Here is a 27,066-nt window from a genome sequence, read left to right as displayed (position 1 = left end):
CACTCCTCATACCTTCGTAGTTTCCTTTGTTTAGATTTAGGACCCTAGTTTCAGATTGGACTACTTCACTTTCCATTTTAATGAAGAATTCTATCATGTTATGGTTACTCCTCCCTAAAAGACCCTGCACAACAATTAACCCCTTTTCATTGCACAATACCTAATCTAGGATAGCCTGTTCCCTGGTTGGCTCCTGGTCTAAAAAACCATCTCGTACACACTCCAGGAATTCATCCTCCACAGTATTATTGCGAATTTGGTTTGGCCAATCTAGATGCAGATTAAAAATCACCCATGATTACTGTAGTACCCTTGTTACATGCATCTCTAATTTCCTGTTTGATCCCATCCCCTATATTACCACTACTGTTTGGAGGCCTTTAGACAATTCCCACCAGTGTTTTTTGTCTCTTGGTGCTTCTTAACTCCACCCAGACTGATACTGCATCTTGATTCTCTGAGCCAATATCCTTTCTCACTATTGCTCTGATTTCATCCTTTACTAACAAAGCCACCCCACCTCCTTTTCTTTTTTGCCTGTCCTTCCTAAATATTGAATACCCTTGGATATTCAGCTCTCAGCCTTGGTCACCCTGCAGCCATGTCTCTGTAATTGCTATTATATCATATCCATTTACTTCTATTTGCGCTGTTAATTCATCTATCTTATGACGAATGCTTCGTGCATTCAGATACAGTGCCTTTAGATTTGTCTTTTTAACGTTTTTAGACATCTTAATATTTTTTTGTACTATGGCCCTATTTGTCTTATTACCATTTTTTCTTAACCGGACCCTATTGTCTTTTGTTTGTACGCTCTGTCCCTTCCTGACACAATCTGGTTATCCTTACCCCAATCATTATTTTACACTTACCAGACTGCTGAATCTGTGATGACGAGGTTTTTCTCTTGAATTTGAATAACCTCTTTTTGGTTTCCTTTTGCCATGTGTCTGCTATTTTCAGTGGGACTGAGATTCCTCAGTGTACTTCGGATCTTTGCATTGAAGTCAGGGTCCAAGTTCATGTTCCTGGAGCAGGCAGAGTTGATTGAGTTCCAAAGAATTAATCTTAGTATATATGATTCTGAGAAATGTAATAATTTGTACTTCCTTTGTGGAAAACCATAAAGACCACATTAATGTAGAAATACGTGAACAGTTACTTGACCATAAAAAGAGAAAAGCATGATGGGTATTTGACCAATGTTAACTCCTTGACTCCCATACATAGGGTAGTTACAATTTCACTCACACACAGAAAGACACAATTGTCCTTGGTACGTTGATAATTAAGTTGGCTGTCCAGGTGCTTGGTACTGTCTGGCCTCCCCCCCTCCCCCCTTTCAGATAAGGGTATTGCTGGCTTATAATATAATGAGAATACAGTTTCTTGAGAGGCCATGTGGCCTTGATTCTGACTTCAGCCCTACTGATTAACCAGCTTTGGAATTTAGGGAGGTAGTGTTCTCATGCCTGTGAGGCCTGCTACGTACCAAAACAGGAATGAGCTATGGATGTCCAGAGGAGGCAGGCTCCCTGCTTGATTGACTAACCACTTCAACTAATGGGGAATGTACATGTACGCCCATATTCTATGATAGACAGACATTACTGAATTAACTGTATAAAAGTTAACTGTTTTCTATGTACAGTGAAGACGTAGCCTCAACCATTGTTTGGGGTACACTTCCACTTGAGCTCAAGTTACTCTTAATTAAAATTCTTACTTGTCTGAAAATAAGTGTTTGGAGTTAATGCATTGTATATAAGGGGTAATTAAGTTTTCGACACCTTCTGGACTCCATAGTGCACCTCCACCACCAAGTTATGATGTCATGTCCTCTCGAATTTGTTAGCATACATAATGTGCTTTGTTGAGGCAATTGATTTGAATAATTCCAATTAACTTCCAGTTGAGTGTTTTAACTCACTGCAGAGTGTAATCAGAAATTGTAATGTTCACACGGTGGTGGTAAGTGTAGGAATATATTGCTGCACACCTGTGTTTTCTGACCAGTGTGATAAAATCACCCTTGCTGCTCCTGTGAAAGTGTCTCTCGTAATTCTGTCCCTTCCATTAACACATTCAAAAATAGTTAACTGTCACTTCATAGCATCATAGAAAATTTACGGCACAGAAGGAGGCTATTCGGCCCATCGTGTCCATGCCAGCTGAGAAACGAGCCACCCAGCCTAATCCCACTTTCCCGCATTTGGTCCGTACCCCTACAGGTCACAGCTCTTCAGGTATTTCTGGTAATCCAGGTATTTTTTTTAATGAGTTGAGGGTTTCTGCCCCTACCACCCTCTCAGGCAGTGAGTTTGAGACCCCCACCACTCTCCGGGTGAAAATTTATTTTCCTAATTTCCGCTCTAATCCTACTACCAATCACTTTAGATCTGTGCCCCCTGGTTATTGACCCCTCCGCTAAGGGAAATAGGTCCTTCCTATCCACTCTATCTTGGCCCCTCATAATTTTATACACCTCAATCAAATCACCCCTCAGCCTCCTCTGTTCCAAGGAATACAACCCCAGCCTATCCAATCTGTCATCATAGCTAAAATTCTCCAGTCCTGGCAACATCCTCGTAAATCTCCTCTGCACCCTCTCTAGTGCAATTACACCTTTCCTGTAATGTGGTGACCAGAACTGTACGCAGTACTCAAGCTGTGGCCTAACTAGTGTTTTATACAGTTCCAGCATAACATCCCTGCTTTTATATTGCTTTTCAGCACAAATTCCTGCAATTTTCTCCAATTTCCTCCTCTCTTGAAGGCATCACTTCCAAGTGGAGTATGGTTCCATGAGCTAGGCCATCTAGCACCTTATCCAAATGGTGGTTTCTTGCTGTCAAGCTGCACAGCCAGTGGGTCCATCTCAGCCAGGCATCCACACGTACACAATTGAGCACATGCCACTTGATAGCAATCAGAAATGGGAATCCAGCCATTTTTGTCTCATCCCATCCCAGCCTGTGACCTCATATACATATTCAAGTACGTTTCAAGATAGTAATCGGCGAACATGGTGGTTTTTTCTTCCCTTTTAACCCAGGATATTGAAATCATCGGTCATGCCCCTACTACCTTTCCAACTGAGATTTACCAATGTAAGACAGGCCAGGAATCAAATCTGAATCCTTCCTGCTCTGTATGGCTCAGTACTCACTGATGCAGTGCATTTTGAAGATAATCATTGCGGGCAGGGAGACATCTAAATTAAATTTGTTGAAAAATTGTCACATTTTAAAGAAAGACTTGCATTTATATAGCACCTTTCATGACCTCAGGACACCCCAAAGCACTTTACAGCCAATTAAGTATTTTTGAAGTGTAGTCACTTTTGTAATGTAGGAAACATGGCAGCCAAAATGCACATAGCAAGCACGTTTACATTTAGATTTGCTTTATCACTCTAAACTGGATTCTTATATTGTTGTTTTGCAATATTGCTCCTTTTGTATCATGCTGACCCTAAAACACCAATATTTCTCTGTACAACTCAAAACCCTATGCTGCCAGAATAGAGGTTGAGAGCGGGTAAAGGGTTCTGGAATGCTGATACCAATGACATAGAAACAGGATAAATGAAGTGAAATCATAACCATAGGTTGGGAGATAAAGGAGGCATCTGGAGGGCTGAACTCATCCGACTGTAATGTGTATATCTTCTGCGGCAAAGCATCCATTGTAACCTCAGTTGTTGGCTGTATGTTCAGGTTCATTTAAGTTTTAATAAATTTTCAAGCCTTTGTTGAATTCATCCTTGGCATATAACTTCAGGACGCAGCCTTTTGTCTAAAATTCACATTCCTAACACTCACAAGGAGTATCCCATGCAACTTCCAAAATCTCAGTAAAAGGGTAGATTATTATTCCTGAGGCACACTTAGCCGATTCACTCCATAAATTTGGTTATCGGTTTCCAGCTCATAGTAGGCACGGGCCAGCCTATGAAAAATGAATAACGAGTACTTGAGAAATAGCTTGATATGTATCAGTCTTTACTAGGATGGATAATACTAACTATCCGATTTCTGTAGCACACGCAATATTATAGAGGATTTAAAGTAAGTGCGACAGAGGCACATGATAAATTAGGAGCTAAAGCAGCAAAATTACTAATCTGAGGTTAGCCTGGACGCTTGAGTTGTTTTAAATAGGTAAATCAGTAGGAATTTTTTTAAAATGTCGAAACAAAACTGGCAGTTAAATTAAATGTTGCTAAGTTAATTAAAACATTACAAAGGGGGAGGGGGCAAAATGGTGCATTTTTCTCATGGCTATCAAGCTCAGGGATTCACGTCACAGCACAAGGATAAGTGGCATCAGAAAAGGAGAGCAGCAGCTCCATATCCCCCTCTGGTGGAAGGAGTACCAGAATTGCTGTTCAACAGTAAATATAACAACTGTAAAGCCAAATTCATTGTAGGGTAAACGTAATTTAGAATAGCTTTGCAGTGAAACAGATAAAGGAGTCATTTTTTTAATTTTGTGGGAATAACCATAATATTTTGTACTTAAATCAAAACCAAACACTGCAGATGCTGGAAATCTGAAATAAAAACAGAAAATGCTGAAAATACTCAGATACTGCCACAGATCCCATGGTACTTTTCGACGAAGAGCAGTGGAATTCTCCAGGTGTCTTGGCCAATATTTATCCCTCAACCGACACCACCAAAAGCAGATTGTTTGGTCATTTATCTCATTGCTGTTTGTGGGACTTTGCTGTGTGCTAATTGGCTGCTGTGTCTCTCAAAATTACAACAGCGACTAGACTTCATCGGCTGTGAAGCCTTTCGGGACATCCTGAGGTTGTGAAAAGCGCTATATAAATGCAGATTCTTTCTTTCGTAACCTATTTCCATGCTAACATTTCCCCACACACCACTACTTTTCACTCACCACCTTCCAGCCAAGCACCAATCCAGCCTAATACTTTACCATCTACGGAGTCGTACAACACCAGGTTATAGTCCAACAGCTTTATTTGAAATCACAAGCTTTCGGAGCTTTGCTCCTTCGTCAGGTGAGTGAAGAATTGCATAAAGGCACAGCATATATCGTCAGAGAACAATGCCTGGTGATTACAGGTAATCTTTCTAACTGCCCTTTATCACACCTCGGCAGAGAGATAATCACAGCAATCAAAGGAGTGAATGGTGTTCAGACAGGTTAGTCAGGGAAACATTACATCCAAGAATACTGAGGTGGGGTCACAAGGGGTCAAATCTGAAAGACAGAGAGAGAGAGAGAGAGAGACACCAGAAAGACAGAGAGAGAGAGAGAGAGTGATCAGTTGTATTAAAAACAGATAACATTTTTTCGCTGGAAATCGCAGCAGGTCCGGCCGCATCTGTGTATGGAGAACAAGCCAACTACGACTTGAGTCTGGATGACTCTACATCAGGTGGGGTTACATGTAGCGTGACATGAACCCAAGATCCCGGTTGAGGCCATCCTCATGGGTGCGGAACTTGGCTATCAATTTCTGCTCGACGATTTTGCATTGTCGTGTGTCTCGAAGGCCACCTTGGAGAACGCTTACCCAAAGATCGGAGGTTGAATGTCCTTGACTGCTAAAGTGTTCCCCGACTGGGAGGGAACCCTCCTGTCTGGTGATTGTTGTGCTTGACTGCTGAAGTGTTCCCTCCCAGTAGGGGAACACTTCAGCAGTCAAGGACATTCAGCCTCCGATCTTCGGGTAAGCGTTCTCCAAGGCGGCCTTCGAGACACACGACAACGCAAAATCGTCGAGCAGAAATTGATAGCCAAGTTCCGCACCCATGAGAACGGCCTCAACCGGGATCTTGGGTTCATGTCACGCTACATGTAACCCCACCTGACGCAGAGTCATCCAGACTCAAGTCGTAGTTGGCTTGTTCTCCATACACAGATGCGGCCGGACCTGCTGCGATTTCCAGCGAAAAAAAGTTATCTGTTTTTAATACAACTGATCATTCTCTCTCTCTCTCTCTCTCTCTGTCTTTCTGGTCTCTCTCTCTCTCTGTCTTTCTGATTTGACCCCTTGTGACCCCACCTCAGTATTCTTGGATGTAATGTTTCCCTGACTAACCTGTCTGAACACCATTCACTCCTTTGATTGCTGTGATTATCTCTCTGCCGAGGTGTGATAAAGGGCAGTTAGAAAGATTATCTGTAATCACCAGGCATTGTTCTCTGACTATATATGCTGTGCCTTTATGCAATTCTTCACTCACCTGACGAAGGAGCAAAGCTCCGAAAGCTTGTGATTTCAAATAAAGCTGTTGGACTATAACCTGGTGTTGTGCGACTCCTTACATTTGTCCACCCCAGTCCATCACCGGCATCTCCACATCATGTTTACCATCTACCTCATGCCTCACAGATTGTGCATTAGTCTATGATGTGCGACAGTACCAAACGACTTTCTGAAAAGTATGTAAAACCAACTGCCTCCCCTTATCCAGATCTGTAACCTCCTCAAAGAAAATCAGTGAATTGATCAAACAGGACTACTCCCCCCCCCGCCCACCCCGCCTTCTGAACTTATGCTGGCTCTCCTCAATCAGCTCTGGTTCTTCCAGAAGTTCCATTATGCTGTTCCTGATCAAAGTCTCAAACACTTCTTCCATAATCAAGTAAGGTTGCTAGGTCTATTGTCATATGTAGGTTAATGAGCCAGGGATGGAATGGAAGAAAATATTATTATTTCATATTATAAGTTTACTTTGTTTTATGGTTTAGTATTAGTTGTGCCCCTCTAAAAAGGGGGCACTTCCGTTTGTTTTTGTTTGATAACACTGGGGCTGCCCAGTGTCTCCTCATGGTTTTATTAGAAAAGGCAACCTTCCCCTGATTCTCCAGCTCACTGAAAGAGCATGTATGTCCAAGTACATGGCTCATCTAAACTCAATTCTAATGTTCAGTAAGTCTTTCTGCAACACCAGGAGCTATTTTCATTATACAAATCAAGGAAAATTATAAAGAAATTAAATAACACTGATAATAGAAAAAAAGATACCCCAGAAAGAATTTAGGATCCCAAATGCAAAAAAAATCATAAAAGAACATTTTCAAACAATCATTTTCACAAAAATGTACATTTACGTATGACTTTAACACAGAAAACAACCTAAGGTGCTTCACAGAGACAAAATCATAGAAAGGTTACAGCACGGAAGGAGGCCTTTCGGCCCATTGAGTCCACGCCGGCTCTATGCAAGAGCAATCCAGCTAGTCCCACTCCCCCGCCCTATCCCCGTAGCCCTGCACACTTTTTCTTTTCAAGTACTTATCCAGTTCCCTTCTGAAGGCCATGATTGAATCTGTCTCCACCACTCCCTCGGGCAGTGCATTCCAGATCCTAACCACTCGCTGTGTAAAAGTTTTTCTTCATGTCACCTTTAGTTCTTTTGCCAAACACCGTATATCTATGTCGTCTGGTTCTTGACCCTTCCGCCAATGGGAACAGTTTCTCTCTATCTACTCTGTCTAGACCCTTCATGATTTTGAATACCTCTATCAAATCTCCTCTCAACCGTTTCTGTTCCAAGGAGAACAACCCCAGCTTCTCCAGTCTATCCACGTAACTAAAGTCCCTCATCTCTGGAATCATTCTAGTAAATCTCTTCTGCACCCTCTCTAAGGCCTTCACATTTTTCCTAAAGTGCGAAGCCCTGAACTGGACACAATACTCCAGTTGTGGCCTAACCAGTGTTTTATAAAGGTTCATCATGACTTCCTTGCTTTCGTACTCTATGCCTTTGTTTATAAAACCCAGGATCCAGGATTCCGTATGCTTTTTTAACTGCTTTCTCAACCTGCCTTGCCTCCTTCAACGATTTGTGCACATAAACCCCCCCACCCCCGATCTCTCTGTTCCTGTACCCCTTTCAGAGTTCTGCCCTCTAGTTTATATTGCTTCTCCTCGTTTTTCCTACCAAAATGTATCACTTCACATTTTCTGCGTTAATTTCATCTGCCATGTCTGCCCAAAAAACCAGCCTGTCCATATCCTCTTGAAGTCTATCACTATCCTCCTCACTGTTCACTACCCTTCCAAAATGAACATTGAGCTCCAATAAGAGAGATGAACAAAAGTAAGATTGAGATGTTTTTAAAAGCAGGCAGAAAAATAGCAAGATGGAGGGATTTAGGGAGGAAATTTCAAAGAGTAGCGCTAAGACAGTTAAGGTTCTGCCACAAATGAGGAAGGAGGGGGCTGCAGAGGCAGCTGGAGTCAGAGAACCACAAGTGCTGGGAGGAGGGCTGCATTGGGTTGCAGAGAAAGGGTGAGCCCAAACCACGGAGAAATTTGTGAGGGTGAGGATTTTGTATTCAGTGTGTTGTGGAACAAGGAACTAATGGACATTGGTGATGGATGGGGTAATTTTTTTTATTTATCAAAAAATATACTTTATTCATAAAATTTGCAGCAATACATACAATACAGTTGTCATATCACATTTCAAACGTACACAATACAGATTATACAATTAGCTGGTTACATCAAGTACAGTTCAATGAACACATTGGACATAATTACAGTTCATGACACTCTAGGGTGCCTCATTGCATCACAATCAATACAGATTATTGATTACAGATTCATTACATCAATTTGAATTTTACATTCTGCCCGAGGGGTTTTTTCCCTGATTACATCCCCTTGGTATACAATGGCGGGAAGGCTCTAAATGGTTGCCTTTCCCCACAGAGCCTTTGCGGTGGCCGCACCCAGCTTCAGAGCGTCCCTGAGCACGTAGTCCTGGATCTTGGAATGTGCCAGTCTGCAGCATTCGGTCGAGGACAGCTCCTTGCACTGGAAGACCAGCAAGTTTCGGGCAGACCAAAAGGCGTCTTTCACCAAGTTGATGGTCTTCCAGCAACAGTTGATGTCCGTCTCAGTGTGCGTCCCCGGGAACAGCCTGTAGAGCACAGAATCCTGTGTTAAGGAACTGCTCGGGACGAACCTGGACAGATCCCACTCCATCTCTCTCCAGACCTTCTTTGCAAAGGCACATTCCAGAAGGAGATGGGTGACGGTCTCATCTCCACCGCAGCCTCCTCGGGGACAGTGCACGGTGGCGCTGAGACTCTGGGAGTGCATGAAGGATCTGACGGGAAGGGCCCTTCTCACCACCAGCCAAGCTAGGTCTTGGTGCTTGTTTGAAAGCTCTGGAGATGAGGCGTTCTGCCAAATGACATTGACAGTCTGCTCGGGGAACCAATCGACAGGATCCACCATCACCTTTTCCCGCAGGGTCTCGAGGACGTTATGTGCGGACCACTTGCTGATTGCCTTGTGGTCAAAGGTATTTATCTGCACAAACTTTTCCACGAAGGACAGGTGGGGTGGAACAGGCCCATCCTTCTCAACACCAGGGACAGGTAGAATCTCAGCACGTAGTGACACTTTGTGTTTGCGAACCGAGGGTCTACGTACAGCTTGATGCAGCCGCCCACAAAGGTGGCCCTCAGGATGAGGGCCACATTGGGCACGTCTTTCCCCCCTTTCTCTGGAGATTTGTACATCGTGAGCCTGCGGACACGGTCCATTTTTGATCTCCAGATAAAGTGGAAGATGGCTCGGGTGACTGTCATGGCGCAGGAGCGAGGTATGGGCCAGACCTAGGCCACGTACAGCAACACCGAGAGCACCTTGCACCTGATGACCAGGTTCTTGCTCACAATCGAGAGGGATTGTCGATCCCAGAGTCCCAGTTTCTGCTTGACCTTGGCAATACGCTCCTCCCAGTTTTTGGTGCACGCCCCGGCCCCCCCCGAACCAGATCCCCAGCACCTTCAGGTAATCCGACCTGACGGTGAAGGGGACAAAGGATTGGTCGGTCCAGTTCCCAATGAACATGGCCTCGCTCTTGCTATGATTTTGCTCTGGCCCCTGAGGCCAGTTCGAACTGGTCACAGATGCTCATCAATCTGCGGACTGACAGCTGATCCAAGCAAAAGACAGGGACGTCATCCATGTACAGGGAGGCCTTGACCTGAGTGCCTCCGCTGCCTGGGATCATCACCCCTCTTATGCCCGCATCCCTCCTGATGGACTCGGCAAAGGATTCGATGCAACACACGAACAAGATGGAGGAGAGAGGACAGCCCTGCCTTTATTTGATCGGAAAGCTTTCTGATTCCCACTCGTTGATTGAAACTGCGCTTCTGATATCTGTGTAGACCAGTTAGATCCTATTGCGGATTCCCTCCCCAAACCCCATTTTAGAGGGCACATCCATCATGTACGTGATGGATGGGGTAATAGGAGAGCAGATCTTACTGCATACGAGTGAGAGTTTTGGATGAGTTGGGTGTTTGTGTGGGCTGAAGCTCTGAAGGCTGGCATTTGGTTTGATTTTTATTTTCTTTTTAATTGTCTATTTAACATTATATGTTAATATGCCAAATTCTTTCCTTACGCATTGGCTGCTCTTTGTATTTGGAATTGTGGAAACCATAACTCAACACTAAGGCAAAAAAAAAGTTTTCTTTCAAAATGAAAATATAAGGTAATTTTAATATTCATGTTAATCAATTTCCCTGATTTTAAGCAATGTAACTCTAATTTTCCAGTTTATAGTTTGGGAGGTATGGTTTTCACCAGAAGAGTTACTTCTGACTCAGCTGCTGCACATTTCCAGCAGTTCAGTTTTAGTTTCAGATCGCCATTTGCAGTTTTTCTCTTTTTTTTGCCTCCAGCTCTTGGACTGCGACCTGTTAAAGGAGGGAGGGGGAGGGACTGAGGGACTGCTCACACCTCATCGTCCCGACTGGGCGGTGCCCCGGCCAACGTGTGGTTGCGCATGCGTCCGTGTCACCCCTTTCACCCGGCTGGGAGGAGGATGGAACGTTGTGTCGGTCAGGCCGCGTGGTTCTAAAGCAGGAAGGACAGCCCGCGCACGGACAGGGCTGGGACTAGACTGGGTCTAGACTAGAGCTATAGACTAGACTAGAGCTTTGGACCCACTTTCTGCTTCCCGGCGGGTGAGTAACAGTGGGCGGAGGGATCTGCAAACAGCAGCGTTTATCCCAGACCCGAGGCTCCCTGCAGGATTTTTAAAGCTGTAATGTTACACGGTACAGGTTTTAAATGAACCGTAAATAAAATCTGGCGTGTTATGGATGACTGTGGTATATTTAATATTTCTGAAGACCAAAAAGTGCTGTTACTGTAAAACACTTAGAAATCCGCGTTTTGAAAATATTTACTTTTGTTGGATATGCTCACTTAATAGTTTATGATCTACCATGTTACATTTCAACATAATTTGTATCACTACAGTTCACATTGTGTAGGTACAAAATTTATAATCTTTTAAACAAGGGTATGGGGGGGGGTCTTTTTATTCCACAGGATTTGGGCTTGTGGTAGTTGATTTGGGGTTAATTGGCATCTTTAACCTCAACTCCACTTTCCTGCCCAATCCCCATATCCCTTGATTCCCCTAGAATCCAAAAATCTATTGATCTCAGCCTTGAATGTACTCAACGACTCAGCATCCAAAGATTCACAAACCCCTGAAGAAATTTCTCCTCACCTCAGTCTTAAATGGCCAACCCCTTATCCTGCGACTCTCCAGCCAGGAGGGGGACAACCTCTCAGCATCTACCCTGTCAAGCCCCCTCAGAATCTTCTGTGTTTCAATGAGATCACCTCTCATTCTTCTAAACTCCAGAGTATAGACCCATTCTCCTCAATCTCTCTCTCATAGGATAACCCTCTCATCCCAGGAATTAATCTAGTGAACCTTTGAACCAGAGCAGAACAACAATCAATAATGCTTATAAGTTGTTGAACTATATAGGCAAAACAGTAGAATATACATTATAGGTGGTAGTGATCAAATTCTATAGTGCTTGAACAGCTCATCTAGTTCTAGTTGCCAAGAGACATTCAAGCCATGAAGGAGCATGGGGCTGATGCATTGTGTTGGGAGTGAGTTATGAGAGGCTGGAGAATCTTGGGCTTGTCAGCTTGGAAAGAAGGTATCTGAGAGATGATTGTATAGAGGTATACAAGATTATTAAGGATATAGAAAAGGCTAACCTGGGATATTACTTTAAATTAAATTGCAGGAGTAGAAGTAGGGGACATAAGTTTCAACTAATAAAAGGTAATTTTTGACATAGCAGGAAGTTCTTCACACAGTGATCAGAGATTAGTGGAGGCAAAAACCCTAGAATCATCTAAAACAATTAACTACTGTCAGCTGTAACTTGCTCTGCACTGCTGGCTTGGTGGTTGAGAGGAACTCTAGTAGATAATGCAGGCTAATATCCTGGGTGTGACCTTTCTTTGATTCTAATTTGGTTAGTCAAAATATTAGTCCTTTAGTTTGCTTACTTCTCTAATACACTCTTTTTTACAGATTGGCAGAGGTTTTGTACATTGTATCATATTCACATTAAATCAAAATATGGAAAGTCCAGCACAAGTTGGGAAAGGAGGAGGGGTACGGAAAGCTAGACCTCCACCTGCTAAGACTTCTTTCCACAATCCATACAGCATAGGATGGAAATCTTTGGACGGGGAAAGCATGGCATTCGTCTTGAAGAAGTTACAGGAAACGTTTCAACAGACTGGCTTGTGTAAAATAGAACCTACTCAAAGGCCCAGGAAACAAAGAGTTTCCAAGGCATCAAAAAGTCAGGAAAAGAGGAATACGCAAGAGAATGTCAAAGAAATTGAAGACCAAAAGAAGGCCGAGGAGGTCAAAGAGGAGAAGGAAGACTATACTCTGATCAGGATTCAAGAGTCTAAACAAGGGTGGACTAATGTGGAACTTAGGAAACAGTTGGCCATTGGAATCAATGAAGTCACTCGGGCTTTGGAGAAAGATGAATTGTGTTTGGTTCTGGTGTGTAAGTCTGTGAAACCTACTTTGATGACTCACCATCTCATTCAACTGAGCGTGAGTCGGGCAGTACCTGCCTGTCAAGTTCCCCGTCTGAGTGAGACCGTGGCACCGGTGCTGGGCTTAAAATCTATACTCGCACTGGGATTTAAAAAGAATTCAGAGACTTTTATTGAGACTGTTAAAGCCATTACCCCAAAAGTACCTCTGTTAAATGTTTCATGGATACAGCAAAGTAAGCTAATTAAGAATGCTGAAGGATTGGAGACAAAAGAGCAAGATGATACCAGTGAAATGCCAAAGACTGAATTAGCAGATGCTGTGTTTCCACAAAGTCAGAAACGTAAATTCTATGAAGTAGCATCAAGTGACTTTCCTTTAGAACTGGGTAGTACAAAAAGCAAGAAAGTAGGAGTGACATTGCTGCCTCTAAAAATAAAGAAGGTAGTTCCAAATCCAAATAAAATTCGGAAGCCAAAAAAGAATAAGAAAAAGAATTAAATATCGGATGCCTGGAAATGTGAAACAAATACAGAAAATACTGGAAACACTCAGCAGGTCAGTCAGCATCTGTGGACAGAACAGGTTCAGTTGTAGACTCTGTCAGAACTGGAATAAATTGCAGATTAAAAAGGAACAGAATAAAGGGGAGGAAGGGAAAATAGTTTCACTGCATAGTGATTTAAAAAAAATAAATATTTCATACAGTTGCTCTTCTAGTCATGTAAATCTGAAATTCATTCTTTTGTTTCCTGTCTGTATGGTGGATATTTTTAAATCATATGTCCAGTGATACTATTACATGCTTGTTTTTCCAACTGTTGCATTTTTAAAGATTGCTATACTCAATCAAATTATTCTGTGATGTCTGTTACTGAGCATATTCAGGCAGTGTGCTGAAAATAGAGATTTTTACCCCATTTAATGAATGAAACTGAAATAAAAAGAGAAAATGCTGGAAGCCCTCAGCAAGTCAGGCAGCATCTGTGGAGAAAGAAAGAGTTAATGTTTCAGGTCAAAGACCTTTCGTCAGAACTGGAAGATGTTAGAGTTAAAGTTTTTAAAGCTTAAAAACTTTTAACATTTTCCAGTTCTGACGAAAGGTCTTTGACCTGAAACATTAACTCTTTCTTTCTCCACAGATGCTGCCTGACTTGCTGAGGGCTTCCAGCATTTTCTCTTTATTTCAGATTTCCAGCAGCTGCTGTATTTTGCTTTGTGAGTGAAACTGCTGTGATTTGTAGAATGGCTTTCCTCTATCATTAATGCAATTATATTAATGTTATATTTTACATGACAAGGGGTTACTTATCTAGTTTTCAAATTTTTAAATTTGTTGGAACACTTTTCCCACATGAATTAAATTTTAGTTTTTGAATTTCCTCAAACTCCCTTCTCCTGTTCCTGCCCCAGCCCTGATCCCCTGCCCCCTCCAAACTCATCTTTCATGAAACTCACCTCCCACCCCCTTGTTCCCCTCCCCACTCAACGCCTGACTCAATTACCACTCCTAGTTTCCATGTTAGCTGAGATTGCTAATTGTTCCCTTTTCACAGGCACAATCCTTCTCTCCTTCAAAACCACTGTCATCACCCTCTGCTCAGAAAATCCATCCTTGACTCATCCATCTTGTAGCCTCATCTCTAACCCATCTTTTTTTAAGGTGCTCAACCATGTTATTTCCCAATCCTGTGCTCCAGCAATTCTCTCCAGTTCGGCTTCTGTCCATGACAGTGAGTGCCCTGGTTAAAGTTGTGAATGTCATCCTCTAGTATGCTATTCCTCCTTGATCTTTCCACAGCATTCAACACTGTTGATTATGTTGGCCTCCTCCTCTGTTTTATGTATAGCTCCACGAGGCTGCCCTTGCATATTTCCACATCTACCTAGCCAGGTGCAGGCAATGCATTAACAATAGCTTCTCTTCCTTTTACCACATTATCTCCTTAAGAATCCTTTAAGAGTCTGTCATTAGTCCCTCCCTTTTCCTTATCTGTATGCCCTCTCTCTGACATAATTTGGAGCCAGAGAGTCAGGTCTTGTGTGTATATATACTGAATGCACCCAGTATCTTCAAACTGCATGTCCTCTGTTGTGGCTATATTAATACTGATGTAAAAATAAAGGGTATAATCTTTAAATGTATACTAATTTGTTAGCTATGAGACAACTAGTGTAACCACAAGGCATATAGGAGCTTGACTAAAAGCAGACAGCAGACTAAAAGTGAAGTGGTAGCAGTTTAGCAATTCACAGCTATAAACATGTTACAACAACAATTGGAGACTGTGGAGGCCAGATAAGAGGGTCAGGGAACCATAGAGTAAGGACCTTGAGGCTGAGACAGTTGGAAACACCGGCTCGAGCGTACGTCTTAGAATCTGTAACTGTAATGGACTCCTAAGAGCAGGCCTAATGGTTGAGAGACTGACAGCACAACCATACATTGTTTTGTAACACATCTCCACTCCAAGTATTGCCAAGGCTGTTTGTATGATTGTATAAAAGATGTGACTCTGTATGTATTCTTTGAAATGTCGGTGGCAGACAGCCATGACGTGCTCCCCTGCATATGCTCGAGAATAAAATCTCTGTACAACTCTCACGACTCAGGTGTGGTACTTCGTAGTGAGCAGGAGTTCCTACAACACTCTCCACCACCAAGACCACTTTTGCCTCTGCATAACATTCTTTGTCTCTACTCCTCCATTATTGAAATAGCTATCCTTGCTTTTGTCCTCTCCAGACTTATTTTTTCAAATGCTTTTTGGTGACCTTTTTTCTTGTTCAAAACACAGCTGCCCCTATCCTGTCCATTACTAAGCCCTGCTCTCCCATCCTTGCAAACCTACAATTTAAAGTCCTTGCAAATCCCTCCAGTGCCTGGCTGCATCCTACCTCTGCAACCTCTTCCAGACTTAATTTCCCTCTTGCACCCTTCAGACTTTTGACTCTAGGCTCCTGTGCAGGAGGATTTGAACTTATAACTAGGTTACTAGTCCAGAACCACAATCGCAACACTACCCTACCCCTCAATGAAGTTAGCCAGATGCTAAGTGATTTTCTTAGATCTGACATTATGCACTGTTATCATGCCTAAACACTAGCTACTTCTTAAAATTAAACCTACATATGTCTCAATGTGCAAATTTTCCTGTAACTATGCACCTGCAGTGTCACACACAATTATTTTCAACAGCCGGATCAGTGCAGCTATTGGACCATTTAGTGCAATGGATACTTCTTACACAAACAGGTAACCCTGTACATATACAAACTAAAACAGTCAGAGTTAGTATATGTAGTAGAGGGCAATCAGGGCTTAAAAATGCACAAGTGACTGAAATCTCATTTGGAACTGCACGTGTTGAATTCACACACTGCATTATTCCCCACATGCACAAATACATGATTTTAAATGGTATAAATAAATCAATGAAAAGCATAAAGAACAATGATTCAGTCATTACTTTATGTGCGGTGATAGTGTATTAACTCCTAGGTAACATTTCCACAGAGGAAAAAGCATTGACATTTTTGTATTTAGGTAAAAGGTCTATTGGAATGAGTGAAAATCAAATAACTAAACCATATTCCAGGGAAAATATTTTAGTAAAACTGCAAAGAATTTGAAGGGACATATGGCATTTTTGGAGCAGGAGAGGAGGTAACATTACTAACCCACTTAAACTTGAACTGTGACCACCACGTTCTTATACAAAGAAAAAAAAACACCCTCAAATGCTGGAAATCAAATTCGGGTTCCTGCCGTTTCAATGGAAAACAGATAAGAACTTTTTTATAAACTATTTATTCCAGCACTTATTTTAGATTTTTTTAAAATTACAATTTGTATGTTCAATCACATGAAAAAATTACCTGGTAACTGCTCACTGATGGTTGAATTTTATTTTAATAAAAAGAGTCAAATCTTTCACATTCATAAGAATAAGAAAGTGAAGTTCAGAAGCACCAGTTCAAATCATCCTTATAAATTTCTCATCCTCTCCATGGTCAATGAGTATCAATTTTCTGCTCTCATTGAAGTGCTTGTCTTTAATAAGTTATTTTCTACTTTCATTATGCACTAAATTACATAATCTTTCTGTAATTTAAATTTGCTGTCCAACAAAATATCCTGCAATACACAGCTATATCAGTTCCTCACCACCACTAAATACCTCAAAATAAAACTTAAAATAGCAAGCACATAAAGAAATCAGTTACCCATATACTTGGCTCTTACCTCTATAATTCCTCCTACCTCTTTACAGACTTAAATATCCTATTTGATCTGTAAAAGTATTCCTTAATTTTTAATTCTATTCACATTTCCTGAGCCCATTTTTCCATTGTTCTTGCAGTCAGTAACCAAATGCTGATTTCTGGTTCCACAGGACTCGGCAGCTCTCCAGCATCTCACCGAGGTGGCCAATTTATATGTGTGAGCTAAGATTTTTAGCAGGTTATTCATTAAGGGGGGGCATCAAAGGCTAATCCTGCCCTTATCCAACCTCTAGAACCACATACTTTTCCAGTAGGTTTTAATGAATGGTAAAATATAAACTGAATAGAACAGTTACACCCACAATTTTCCCCTCAATTTTCCAATCTCATTCTTATCACAGGTAAAATGCCTGGCAGAAATAGACCAATTCCCATTGAGATAAATGAAAAATGAGAACAAATAACTCCTAACTGCTTAAAAATCAGCACATTCAGAGCTATCTGTCCTCTCAGCAAGACTAGTTAAGTATGAAGGGAAACCTAGAAAAGGGAAGGGTAAGAAAAACACCCATTCAGAAATATATACATTTAGTGTAAAGGTTAGATTTTTCTGATGGGATGACTAATGTATTAAACTGTCTAAAGTTTATATATTTTGAGTGATATCATTAAATGCCATTTAACCGTGCATTAACTGGAAGAATTAAACCACGTGCAAGTAATAACAAAGTTGTAATGATTTTTATTAATTCAAACATCAAACAGTCATGCTGGTGACTTTAAAACATTACTGAAATCAAAAAGTACATTCTTTCTCTGGCAACATTTAAATTGTGTTGGTCCTCCATTCCAGAACAGATTTAGGAATGGATAATTTCTTGCACACATTTTCTAGTGTGGGGCCTTTTCAGTGAAGCATGCATAGCAATAATAGTAAACTGTACGTAACCTGTTACTTGACCAGGCAAAGTTTTAAGCTGCTGAACAGCTAAACATGCTTTAACAAACAAGGCCCAAATCCTTCCTCTTAACATAATTTGTGCAAAACACAACACTGAACAAAGCTTTCAGCTTTCACCTTTTTCTTTTTTTTAAAAAAAGTATTTCCCTTTGATTTAGTTTATTTATTGTCAGGTATTCACATGTGCAGTTTGTACCAAAAAAAACACACACACCTGACTCAATATCCAGGTATCTGGAGAAAAAGAAATATCCAAATGCTCATGTGTTGAGAATGAAAAAAGATTTGGCAGAAAAAAGATGCTAATCCATCATGATTTTTTATTTTAAATTTACATTTTTATCTGCGTGGTTGCCTCTACATGCAGCTTTCTTCAGCTGCTGTTCTCCGTAACTGCCACCAACTCAGGTACTCCTGTTATGGCTTGCCCAGAGGCCTGAAAATTAGTCACAAACCAGGCTCACAGCTGAAATGTCAAGCAGCTCCAGGACTTCAATCCCTGATCTCTGAATTGTAAAGCAAGCACTTTTACCACTGCTATTAGGCCACACCAGGTGGCATTTAAAAAAGCTTAAAAACTAACAGTGACAAGTAAAATTTTGTCCCAGCCGTACATAAAAAAATGTGGGGGATGCAGCCTCTTTCACAAATAAGCCATGAACACTATCTATGAGCAGCCAGATTGCGCTGTTGACATTGAGGGTGCATATGGAATAGAGTGGGACACTTTCCAATTTATTTGCATTGCTGGAGATTCTGGAATTTACACTAATGCATTATTGCAAAAATTCCCATACTCTATCTTGCAAACATGACACAATTGGGTAAAAATTAGTCAGTTCATCCCACAGGTCCTTCACTGTTCCCATAGTGAACACTTACAAAACACTAGTCAATAAATAGGAATCTGTCTAGCAGTACAAGACCACCTACCAGATATAACAGTAACAATTTTCTTCTTCACACAATTTACTACCGCACTTCATTTGTACAAAGGACTGAGTTGTCATTCTGCAAAAGAAGCCTCCAGTTCCTCACTACCTAAGGTAGCAGTAACATGTTCTTTATGAAAGTTGAAATGGAGATCTGCCTCTTGAAATTAACAAAACAAAGTGCGTACGAAATCCTCTCTCAGGCATTTATGAGAATTCTCATTCAGGTTGCAAATGGTAAATAGATAAAATTGTTCACAGTGGTTTAAACTCCCAACAAAACACCATAGAATTATGCAACACTTCACTGCACAATAAAATCAAATCCTAAAAAAGAATCAATGGTCTTCATTCTGTTGAAAGCAAAACACGGTTGGAACTACTAGCTCCTTTTACAGAATTCTGTGTTGAGCTGGTAGATTTTTGTCACTGATCAAAGGCATGATATTGGACCCTTGGCTTCTATGAAGAGGCTTCTACAGAAGTAGTACTGTGTTCTACTGTAGAACTAGACCAACCTACAGAAAAAGAAATCAAAACTTTCAGTAAAAATAGGGGGAAGATAGACAAGCTTTATCCCCGTGTGAAGGGGAGGATTCATGAATAAAGACTGCAGAAATTCAAGCTCAGCAGTTTGAAAAGATGGTAATTAAGGGAGGACCTCATTGTAGTATATAAAAGTATTAAATAGCATAGATAAAGTAAACCCAGAATATTTCCCTAAAAAAGGTCAGGAAAATAGAACCAGAGAAAAATTTAAATTAGTGAAAAGTACATTTAAAAAGTTATTAGAAAGAACTTCTTTACTGAGAGTGGTAAATATTTAGAATAATTTAATCAGGCAGGGTAGTAGAGGTAAAACACCGAGGGGAGTGGGGTTTCAATGCAGATGGATACTAAAATGGGAGAGCTATCATACTGGGGGATTGAGCTTTGAATGACTTGTACTTATCCTTGACTTTTGCATTCCTTAATTTTATTGTTATAGCTATTCACCAATATTAGCAAAATTGACTCCAACAGCTCATACCCAGTTTGCCATGAAATTACATTTGTAAGTTCAGAGTGCAGTCAATATTACTACAGATTGCTATTGTATAAATCCTTTGGCAATTAGTTTATAAAATCACTAAAATCCATCAGTGCTACAATACAAATAAACTAAGTTACTATTGTTCGGAGCTTTAAGATTTGTTATTAAATGCCAGTAACCCACAAGGTGACTTCTGGGGCTGCTTAACATTTCAGCTACTTGCTCCAGTTGTGATGAGTTGTCGCACTAGAGACGACATTTGGAATTCTCACAGTTAGTAGCGTAAATGTTAAATTTCAATCTAATGTTAACAGTTGTATACCAACAAATCAGAAACAAACTATTGTATTGTTTCCTTCATTATATGTCCATAACTATCACATTTCAAAATATGTATATATCGGCTACCTAAAGTAAGTAAAGGTTATAAAAAAACTGTCTTGCCATCTTCAATCAGGCTGCCACGTTATTTAGGTTTAGGAAAAACTTATAAATTAATAATTAGCTTAATGCAGAAGGTTAACTGGTTACCAATTCTGCTCGCCTCAAAAGCTCCAAGACTCAGACATGTTACAAACTCAACAGTTATAATGGACTTCCAGATAGGACAGTAATGGTGAAGACCACGGAATCATCTAAGAAACAATTACATGCAGCATTGGGCTTTATGACCTTTTTGAATGGATGGCTAAGATGAGCTGAATGCCTGCGTCATTGATAGGAATCTTGTGAAATTCAAGTTGGTTAGGGGAGAAAAATTTTAACTGCTTTAACAAATTACATCCCTGTATAAGTCAGATCCTCAAACAATTCCTATGAAAGATGATTATCAGTGAAATGTCTCAATAAATAATATCACATGGATTTATGAAAGGGAAATCATGTTTGACAAACCTACTGGAGTTTTTTTTGAGGATGTAACTGGTAGAATAGATAAGGGAGAACAAGTGGATGTGGTTTATTTGGATTTTCAGAAGGCCTTTGATAAAGTCCCACATAAGAGGTTAGTGTGCAAAATTAAAGCACGTGGGATTGGGGGTAATATACTGGCATGGATTGAAAATTGGTTAAAAGACAGGAAACAGAGAGTAGGAATAAATGGGTCTTTTTCGGGGCGGCAGGCACTGACTAGTGGGGTACCGCAGGGATCAGTTCTTGGGCCCCTGCTATTCACAATATATACCAATGATTTCCAAGTTTGCTGACAACACAAAACTAGGTGGGATGGTGAGTTGTGAGGAGGATGCAAAGAGGCTTCAAGGAGATTTAGACAAATTGAGTGAGTGGGCAAATACATGGCAGATGCAGTATAATGTGGATAAATGTGAAATTATTTACTTCGGAAGGAAAAACAGAAAGGCAGAGTATTATTTAAATGGTGAGAGATTGGGAAATGTTGATGTACAAAGGGACCTGGGTGTCCTTGTACACCAGTCACTGAAAGCAAACATGCAGGTGCAGCAAGCAGTTAGGAAGGCAAATGGTATGTTGACCTTCATTGCAAAAGGATGTGATTACAGGAGCAAGGATGTCTTACTGCAGTTATACAGGGCCTTGGTGAGACCACACCTGGAGTATTGTGTGCAGTTTTGGTCTCCTTACCTAAGAAAGGATATACTTGCCATAGAGGGAGTTCAGCGAAGGTTCACCAGACTGATCCCTGGGATGACAGGACTGTCGTATGAGGAGAGATTGGGTTGACTTGGCCTGTATTCACTCGAGTTTAGAAGAATGAGAGGGGATCTCATTGAAACGTATAAAATTCTGACAGGGCTAGACAGACTGGATGCAGGGAGGATGTATCTCCTGGCTGGGGAGTCCAGAATGAGGGGTCACAGTCTCAGGATATGGGGTAGGACATTTAGGACTGAGATGAGGAGAAATTTCTTCACTCAGAGGGTGGTGAACCTGTGGAATTCTGAACCTGTGGAATTCTCTACCACAGAAGGATGTGGAGGCCAAGTCACTGAATATAATTAAGAAGGAGCTAGACAGATTTCCAGACACAAAAGGCATCAAGGGGTATGGGGAGAGAGCAGGAATATGGTATTGCGATAAAGGATCAGCCATGATCATATTGAATGGCGGAGCAGGCTCGAAGGGCCGAATGGCCTACTCCTGCTCCTATTTTAAATCTGAGGCAATGGGGGACGAGGGGCTAACGTAGGTCAGCAAATACAGGGCCAATGTGTGAGCCAAACTCAATAATAATGTACATACTATGAGCATGGATTTCCTCAGGCCCTGAAGCACACTGCTGGTGTAAAGTGGGCATGAAAGCAGAAAGGGGAGGAAAATCGGATGGGACCCTGAAATGTCAAGTCTCCATCCTGAAGAGCAGGCGAAAAGAATTTCCCCTGGGCCTCGGGTGGGAAAAAGGTGTCTGTCTGTTCCATAACCTCAGAAGGAGGCGGGGCCAGAGGGATGGCTTCCCCTGCCAATATTACTGCGATTCCACCTCTAAACGCACAAAAAATACTGGCATCCAAATCCCTGGATGGGTGCAAGTGGGACTCATCAGGATGTCCAGGACTGGACACCCCAGAAAACTGATGGCACGATCGGGCAAATCAACCCTCTTACAAAGGGGACTGATTGCTGACATTCGGAAAAGACTTTTAAGCCAGCACAACTGGCTTGTGCTCTCTCCCCTTCAAACCCCCCCCCCCCCCCCCAGTGACTTGCCAATGATACATCTTCCTCTCCCGATCAAGTTGTACCCATACTGGCACAGGTGTCCGCTGGCAATATCTAAAATAGCTGAACCCACCTTGACTCTGAATTCTCTAGCAGGGCCAGAAGCAGAGATCGGCAGTACAGCAGGATTTCAGATCCGCCACACTAACAGTGGCAGAGTGGGCCCAAGTATTTTTAGCCCTAGTGTTTACAATGAAGATATCAATGCTTCTCACCTTTTCAGGTTCCATATCTGGGCATCTCCAGTTGTACAAATAGTACTGTAAATTGCCATCACCTATACCAAATTTTAGTTTTTCTAGGAATGTTTTGTTTTCCATTAGATCAAGTGCATTCAACACATCAAATCCTTTCTGTAAAGAAAAATTAAAATATTTGTTAGGAAATGAATGGAGTTGACAGAAAAATAAAATGTTCAGAAATTATTTCCTTGCTTGCTGAGGACTTCTCTTTCACCTTGCCTAAATAACTTTTCATTTGCCACAGCTCTTATTTGGGCTTTAATCACAGGAATAGTTAAAAAAAAAACTGATATTGACAAGTAGCTATGTAGCAGGGTATAGAAGAATTGCAACAGACTACAAAGATTCAAAAGTAGCAAGATAGCAGAAAACAAAATGAAGAACTGGAGAGGGGGGAATAAACATGATGATAACACATGAAAGCTAGTGAGTTGCTTTGTCTTTCAGCTCAAGCTGGAATATATCTCACCCTTGAGTAGGGTGGGAGAGGAATTTTGCAACTCCCATTACATAAATAGGCACATTTGTTCAGTGTTACTATGATTATTCTAAGGGAACAAGAAAGCCAGTATAGTTACTGAAATTAAGTGCTGTACAGTGATGGTTAATTAAGAAATATTTTATAATGCAAAAGAATTATATTCCTGTCCTGAATATGCTCACTCTTGCCAGGGTGCAGTTCTAAAGTGCGAGCCAGCCATTTGCCATTCCCTAGGACCTCAACCAAGCAGTCATTCTTTATGTGTATACCTAGACAGTGGCTGCTGGCAGGCTAATAATCAGGCCTAATCCTAACATCATCTAATCTCACAAATATTTTGCCTTTGTCAAAATTCCCAGACAGTACTGTTCTTTCATGTACCTAGCCATGTGAAGAGCTCTCTCCTAAAGGGAACAGTTAAAATTTCCAGCCATGCATGAGCCTTCAGTGTATACAGAGTTGTGCTCGTCTAGAACCCAAACTTTAGCTACCAATCTGCGACCATTAGCTCCAGTGTAAATTCACCCATAGTTCAGTGACCATCTCCAACATTTCTAGGGACTGTTGTTACTTCTGACGTATCTAATCTAATAAAATGTTATTTATTCTAGAAATAAACAGTGTATGAATTACATTACTGCACTCAACTGGAAAGCTGCTCAGTACATGACCCACATAAACAATTCATTCTATAGCTACTGTATTACCCTCAAAACATATTTGTGACAATGTTGCCCATGACTGATTTGATTATGCTGTGACTTATCTATGTTGTATTACTTCAAGAGATTAAATAATGAAAAGTTTACCGATTTTGCAATTATTAGTGCATCATTCATGAGATCAATGAGTGGGGTCTCAGTGTGAACATTATAAAAGGAATAGGCAGCCTTAAGATTCTTATGAATAGGATGATGCATAACTGTGGAAGGTAAAGTGTAGAAGCTCACAAAGTCTGTCAGCACACCATCAGAACCCTGAAAGAAAAGAAACAATTATTTAAAGGATATGTTAAAGGCCATTTTGAATATCAGTTTGATCATCTTTAAATATCAAAGTTGAAGACAAAACTTGTCCACAAATACATGGACAATCCAAATTTGGTAACAAATACAATAGCCATTACTGCTACTTTTTTAAAAAAACACTTAATACAAATTAAAATGATGACTGCAAGTGAGTGCAAATTGCACAGGGCAGGGGGAGGGGGAACAGAGATATTGTGAAGTTACTGTGTTTGATGTCTCGAGGAAGCTGAATTAATTTGCAAATACATGATTGCTGAGTAAGTAATTTTACTCAGCCACTTCCTCAAAGATGCAATCGTCAATTAATGTTTAAATAAGAATATTCGGAAATCAATAGAATGGATTAAAGTCTGTTAAACATCATTCTTTGTTAAAGGCATGCTTGACGTTGAGAGAATTTGCGGTTTTCTAATTTAAGCTGCACCCTAAAATTCAAAGCAATTTACAAAAATGTGTTAAGATCCATCTATAATGAACTTTGGATCTACCATGTTCATGACTTCAAATATCACACATTATTTCTGGTTAATACAGAAATATAAAAACACCCTCTCTACAACTCCTCTCCCTTTCTACCAACAATACGTTTTTCCACAACACTCAAACTGTACGTGTAAGTACTTTTTCAGTGGGGAACCATAATACCACCCAAGATGTATTTAAAATTTGTAATTTTTGAAATGAAATCCACAATGCTTTTAATAGCACAGAGGTATTCCTAGCACACATTTTATAACGGGTAAAGTCAATTTAAGACTGACTAGTTCGCAATGTATTAAAAGAACCGAACCAAACCAGAAATGTAGGTGTATGCATGATTATTTGTGCTAAAAGTCAAGAGAATTTTTAAAAATCAATTTCTGTATTGTTGGGCTATAAAGGACAAAACACATCCAAAATATGTCAATGAATTTAACAAATTGGCAGTAATTTATAAATATGCCACCATTATCTGTTTTGATGTATAAGGTGGTGATGGACATATTTTAGGAACAACAGAATATAATGGATAAAATGGATATATATAGATTTAAATCAAACTATATTCAAATTACTGGAAATAGGCAGGTCAATCAGCGTCTGTAAAGAGAAAAGATCAGTTAGTGACATTTCGGGTGTGTAACCTTTCACTGAACGCAATTTTGATGATGGATTACTTCGAGTTACATAACTGAAACATCAGAACCCATCTTTTCCCTTTATGGATGGTGGCTGACCTGCTGTGCAGTCCCAACATTTTCTGTTTTTATTTGGAATTTCCAGCATTGGTGGTTTTTAATTTTTATTTTTCAGACTATTTTGTCTCAAGTTGAGGGCATGTTGATTTTCTTGTCAATTTCTGGAAAATACCAGTGTTCAAAATGCCTAAAAAAGTTAACAAGATTCTCTACCAGCTGTCTGGCAAAAATTGCCATAAGGCTTACAACCCTGAATTAATAGCCAAATGTGGAAGAACCTGCACAATTATCAGCCTGATCAACTCTGGCAGTAAAGGCATTAATGTTCAAAATTACCTTCGTATTTCCATTAGAGACTAAATACAATCTAATTGGATAACGCAACCTAATTTTCCAAAGAAAAATGATAGTAGAATATTTCAAAGAAAACAAGTATATAAAATATTTTGATACAACCAAAGTAATTTGAAGTAAATTGAGTCTGTGTATCATACAAATGATGTGGTCTCTGTCTGAACACGGTGATTGCCTTGGCAACGGGCAGTTGCAGGGGCAGTCTGTAAACACCATGTTTTATTGTTCAATATGTATAAATGCGTAGGCTTCAAGGAGATCTTGAAACATTTGCCTGAGGAAGGAGAAAATCTCCGAAAGCTTGTGAATTTAAAATAAAATTGCTGGACTATAACTTGGTGTTGTAAAATTGTTTACAATTATCATACAAATAGCAGTGTATTCTAGTTCTATACTCATTATCCAAGATCAGTAGCTTTTTAATTCCACCTCACCTACGGTCTTCGTTATTTGGAAGACCTGTATCATAGAATCAAAGAATCATACAGCACAGAAGGAGGCCATTCGGCCCATCGCGCCAGTGCCAACTCTGTGAAAGAGCTATCCAATTAGTCCCACTCCCCTGCTCTTTCCCCATTGCCCTGTAAATTTTCCCCTTTCAAGAAACTCAAAGCTCCCATCCCTGGGTGGGCTCGAACCACCAACCTTTCGGTTAACAGCCGAATGTGCTGACTGATCATGTCTCACCTGTCTTTTCTTCAGTGAAAATAAGTTTGGTTGCTTCAGCTTTTCTTTATAACTTAGTCTCTACAAGGCCTGGAATCATCCTGGACACTCCTCTGAACCTCTTCTAATGCATCTAAATCTTTTTTGAGCTAGTCCAACCAAAATTGCACCCCATATTCCAGAATTGGCCTCACACTGACTGTACACTGTCAGTCTCACTTGTTCTGATTTTAGTCTAATGCCCTCCTGTACCTGATTTGCTTGACCAGATGCTTTCGAAAGATCCTAAGGTAGTTTTAGATGAGGAAGATATTCAGCCCGTATAATTTCATCTAACAAGCCCGTTCAAATTCAGGCATCCGAAAAGATCATAAAATCTCCACATTGTACCATCCAACTGTACCTTAAAT

At 40.7% G+C, this 27,066-nt stretch overlaps 2 protein-coding genes across 4 annotated transcripts in view; one reads left to right on the top strand and one right to left on the bottom strand.

Moving 5' to 3' along the window:
* Window positions 1–10,816: 10,816 nt before the first annotated feature.
* rpp38 (ribonuclease P/MRP 38 subunit) lies at window positions 10,817–13,844 on the top strand. The gene is made up of 2 exons (XM_067998920.1): window positions 10,817–10,986; window positions 12,372–13,844. Exon 2 carries the CDS (start codon window positions 12,420–12,422, stop codon window positions 13,356–13,358), a length of 939 nt encoding a protein of 312 aa, XP_067855021.1. The 5' UTR covers window positions 10,817–10,986; window positions 12,372–12,419; the 3' UTR covers window positions 13,359–13,844.
* Window positions 13,845–17,810: 3,966 nt separating this feature from the next.
* Window positions 17,811–27,066, bottom strand: part of nmt2 (N-myristoyltransferase 2) — a 66,186-nt gene continuing 56,930 nt past the window's right edge. For 2 of the 3 annotated variants that reach the window (XM_068006813.1, XM_068006823.1), the window contains 3 exons: window positions 24,240–24,407; window positions 22,923–23,060; window positions 17,811–19,495 (listed from right to left, as the gene is read on the bottom strand). In XM_068006813.1, coding sequence (XP_067862914.1) covers window positions 19,475–19,495; window positions 22,923–23,060; window positions 24,240–24,407 — 327 coding nt within the window. In that variant the 3' untranslated portion in view covers window positions 17,811–19,474. Of the gene's footprint in view, window positions 19,496–22,922; window positions 23,061–24,239; window positions 24,408–27,066 lie in introns of those variants that run through there. The other variant, XR_010967328.1, reaches the window with a different exon arrangement.

The sequence above is a fragment of the Heptranchias perlo genome, chromosome 2, assembly GCF_035084215.1.
Source record: "Heptranchias perlo isolate sHepPer1 chromosome 2, sHepPer1.hap1, whole genome shotgun sequence".
Taxonomy (NCBI): Eukaryota; Metazoa; Chordata; class Chondrichthyes; order Hexanchiformes; family Hexanchidae; genus Heptranchias; species Heptranchias perlo.
The sequence above is the reverse complement of the archived record's forward strand: the minus strand, read 5'-3'. Positions and strand labels throughout refer to the sequence as shown.

Excerpts from the sequence above, each read along its gene's own strand:
- rpp38 (XM_067998920.1), top strand. The coding sequence starts at position 12,420 with ATGGAAAGTCCAGCACAAGTTGGGAAAGGAGGAGGGGTACGGAAAGCT.